The sequence below is a fragment of the Laetiporus sulphureus genome (assembly GCF_001632365.1).
Source record: "Laetiporus sulphureus 93-53 unplaced genomic scaffold LAESUscaffold_347, whole genome shotgun sequence".
NCBI classification, from domain to species: Eukaryota; Fungi; Basidiomycota; class Agaricomycetes; order Polyporales; family Laetiporaceae; genus Laetiporus; species Laetiporus sulphureus.
In genome coordinates this window covers 1-1,457 of record NW_024468852.1, presented here as the reverse complement: position 1 = coordinate 1,457, position 1,457 = coordinate 1, and the positions used below count along the sequence as shown (strand labels likewise).

At 57.0% G+C, this 1,457-nt stretch overlaps 1 protein-coding gene across 1 annotated transcript; it reads left to right on the top strand.

Annotated features, from left to right (window-relative positions):
• Nucleotides 1-303: 303 nt before the first annotated feature.
• LAESUDRAFT_668063 (uncharacterized protein) lies at nt 304-1,376 on the top strand (the record flags this gene model as incomplete). Its single annotated transcript, XM_040905361.1, has 4 exons — nt 304-374; nt 429-493; nt 656-1,059; nt 1,125-1,376. Coding segments are annotated over 4 exons (792 nt in total), but the record flags the coding sequence as incomplete, so codon positions are not given.
• Nucleotides 1,377-1,457: the final 81 nt, after the last annotated feature.

The following is a 1,457-nucleotide window of genomic DNA, read 5'->3' as shown; positions in this document are numbered from 1 at the left end:
TATCGTGTTGATGGTATTCTTGTGTAAAAATGGCTGCTTAGGCAGACCGCAAGGTCACGTCTGGATCGATACATCAGCCCCACCGGCGCGACTTGGTTGTCAGTCTCCCATCACACGATTGCCTCGCCTAGCCTCTATGCACCTGGCGTACAGGCATTTCAATGTGTATCCTGACTCTGGCACATTCGTCGCGGTCGCATCGACGAGACTTGCATTCCGTGATATGGCAGAGATTACGGACATGGTATGTTTGCTCCAACTTTACGAAGGGACCTCTACACCTTGCTCCACAGATAATGTGCGCTGCAGCTGATCGGTGCGACGATCGAGAATTCATCCTTCAGGCTGAACGGTGCCCTGATCAGCCGCTGTCGGTGAGTTCTCCGCTTTCCCTACCGTCAGTGCCCATTCATCACCGTGCCTTGAAGCGTCTTCGTGTTGGAACGCCTAACAGACGAAGACATCACCAAGATCATCGTACCGGCAGTCGATCGTGTCTCGTCGCACCCGCCACCACCAACACATGCGAAACAGGCCGCCGAAGATGAGCCGGACCACAATCACCACCACCACTCCTCTGAAACAACAAGCTCACAGACCGAATCAGAGGAGGTCATCCTCCCACCTTCCTCACCACTAACCCCCATCTCCACAGCCGACCCCACCTCCTCCAACACCCCATCGCCCCCCCAATTCCCCGCCTACCCCCACCTCATGCCCAAGCTTCTCTCCTCCCTCGTCTCTCTCTCCACCGACGCTGCGCACACCGCGTTCTCCCTCCTCGAGCTCGTCCTCTTCGCGCCTCCCTCCACCGACCCAGACGCACTCCTCTCCGCGCTTCGCCGCCCCATGTCCACGTCATACGACTGCATGGGCGAGAGCCACATTGACATGATCTCCGCGATGCACAAGAGCGTGCGCGGCAGCTGGCCGAGCACCATGTTCTACTGGCTCGCGCGCATGCTCACTGCGGGCGAGGACCCGCTGTACATCGTGCGCCGCATGGTCGTGTGCGCGAGCGAGGATATCGGGCTTGCTGATAACCATGCCCTGCCCATAGTACGTGCACGACCATCTTCCTTCCTCCCAGCTTCATGAACGAATTGTCGTCTGTTGTTTGCTAGGCAATGGCTGCCTTCCAGGCATGTCAAATGATCGGGATGCCCGAATGCCGCATAAACCTGGCGCACCTCATCTCGTACCTCTCCGAGGCACCAAAGTCTACCTGTGCGTACGAGGGGTATAATCGTGCAGAAGCGGCCGCCAAGTCAGATCCGATGGCTCCCGTTCCCCTGACTATGCGCAACGCGCTGACAAAGCTAATGAAAGAGCTCCGGTATGCACGTGGCTACTGCTACAATTCAGACTACACGTAAGTCATCCTAGGATGTGTGTTCCTACTGTAATCGACATTGATTGATTTGCGCGGCAGACACCCGGTCACGAGTGACTATCTG